This window comes from Tarenaya hassleriana, unplaced genomic scaffold (genome assembly GCF_000463585.1).
Source record: "Tarenaya hassleriana unplaced genomic scaffold, ASM46358v1 Cleome177, whole genome shotgun sequence".
In the NCBI taxonomy this organism is placed as follows: Eukaryota; Viridiplantae; Streptophyta; class Magnoliopsida; order Brassicales; family Cleomaceae; genus Tarenaya; species Tarenaya hassleriana.
Genome location: NW_010965188.1, coordinates 163646 through 165790, shown reverse-complemented (window position 1 = coordinate 165790; position 2145 = coordinate 163646). Strand labels below are relative to the sequence as shown.

General features: G+C 36.7%; 1 protein-coding gene across 1 annotated transcript; it reads right to left on the bottom strand.

Moving 5' to 3' along the window:
• Positions 1 to 359: 359 nt before the first annotated feature.
• LOC104810233 (zinc finger BED domain-containing protein RICESLEEPER 2-like) lies at positions 360 to 2145 on the bottom strand. Its single transcript, XM_010536426.1, has 3 exons — positions 685 to 2145; positions 548 to 604; positions 360 to 449 (listed from the first exon to the last, which is right to left on the bottom strand). Exon 1 carries the CDS (start codon positions 2120 to 2122, stop codon positions 1136 to 1138), a length of 987 nt encoding a protein of 328 aa, XP_010534728.1. The 5' UTR covers positions 2123 to 2145; the 3' UTR covers positions 360 to 449; positions 548 to 604; positions 685 to 1135.

Genomic DNA, 2145 nt, shown 5'->3' with positions numbered 1-2145 from the left:
TCAGTCGTTCTCCATTTGTCTTCGTTGACGTCGTATGTAGGGGTGGGCACGGGCGGGTACCCGGACTTTTCAGGATGTCTTTATCTCGATCTCAGTCTCGTCGGGTTTTTGATTGGAATGTCTCGATCTCTATCTCGCGAGACCCGGGTACCCGAATCTCGGATACCCGAGACACGAGTTCGGGTACACGCGAGACCCGAACCCGAACTCGTGCAAAATTAAAAAAAAAATCTGAACAATTTTACAAAATTAATACACCAAATAACATAAAATTCAACATCTAAATATATCCAAAATACCTCATAATAATTATAAGTTGAATAAAATCCAAAATACATCATGATTCATAAATTCAACAACATAAAAAAAACATCAATTTCACAAGTTCCACAACGTCCAAAACATATCCAAAATCCATCATGATTCTTGAACACATATGAGGAACATACCTACACAAACACAAAAAAATACATATGTAAATTAGAATGAAAAACATGTTAGAACCAAAAATCAATAACAAAAAATATTGAAACACATATTGAAATACCTCATCATTCGGTTAAATAACCCGCTTCTTTCTCAAATGTAGGCTTTGATGGAAAATCTGTAAAATTAAATATTTAGTTAGACTATTGAGTATGCAAAATCTAACATATACGAACAATCAAGTAATAAAAAATATACCTTCTTCAAAGGTAGAGAGATCATCCAACATTGTTTGTATAGTGACCGGTGTCGTATAATCCTTTCGAATCCAATCTTGTGTACAAATGAGCGCTTCAACAAGTCGAGTACTTAAAGAGCTACGGTATGGATCTATAACACGACCACCTGTACTAAAAGCAGAATCGGAAGCAACGGTTGATACCGGTATAGCCAACACATCTCTTGCCATATCAGAAAGAATGGGATATTTGGAACCGGTATTTTTCCACCAATAAAGAATATCCAAATCTTTGTTCTCTTCATTCTCGGGAACATCCTCCAAATAGGCTTCTAACTCATTCTTTTTGGAGGTGTGCCCAGTGTCTCTATAATTCCTAAACATCTTAAGCAAATAAGCATATGATGTACGCTTTGTCACTTCAGAACTAGTCCCACTTGATGTCACTTCTGAGTCCACTTGGCTACTACTTCACGATTGAGTTTCAACAAATCTATTTGACTTGTAATATTCAAACAGATTTTCCAAGGCTGACTTCACTTTCCCAATCATCTCACTGGCCTTATCTTCGTCGTTGTAGATCTCCTTAATCATAAAATTGACATATGTCAACTTGAATCGTGGATCAACCACAGTTGCGATGAAAATGATCACATTGATGTCATCTGACAACCAATATTTGTCAAATTTCTTTTTCATCCTCTCAGCCATAGATCGTTTAAATGGATCATCACAATCCATAACCTGTTGAATCTTCCATCCTACAGCAAAAATTTCCTTCATATACTCATTCCCCGTGACATATCGTGTACCAGACACCTTCAAAGTAGCTTCGTAAAAACATTCAAGGATTGGTAATAAGGATTCTACATAATCCCAATCAATAGCCGTTGGAGGACCAAATCCATTTTTCCTCAAATCAGCAACATACTTATCATCCATAGAAGCAAGCATATCAAATCCCGACCTAAGTTTTATAGCCGACTCCAACATCAGATATGTAGAATTCCACCGAGTTTCAACGTCTAAACAGACACCACATTTAGTGGACAACTTTTTGCGAATTAAACATTCCTTGAACTTGTCTGCTCTACTTGTCGAGGATCTAACATAACGAACAGCACCTCGAATTCTAAATATAGACTCATGTATCTCAGACAAACCATCTCTAACAATCAAACCCAAAATATGAGCCCCACACCTCATATGCAAGAAATCCCCATCAAGTATGCTTGATCCACTTTTTTTAAACTGTCTCTGCAAATATTTGATTCCCACATCATTTGAACTTGCATTATCAACCGTCACTGTCAAAACTCTTTCAATTCCCCATTGAACTAAACAATGCTCAACAAACTTTCCTATGGTTTCACCCGCATGATTAGGGATAGGACAAAAGTTTATGATCTTTTTCCTCAACTTCCAATCAACATCAATATAATGAGCTGTCAAACTCATATAATTGATGTTTTGGACAGATG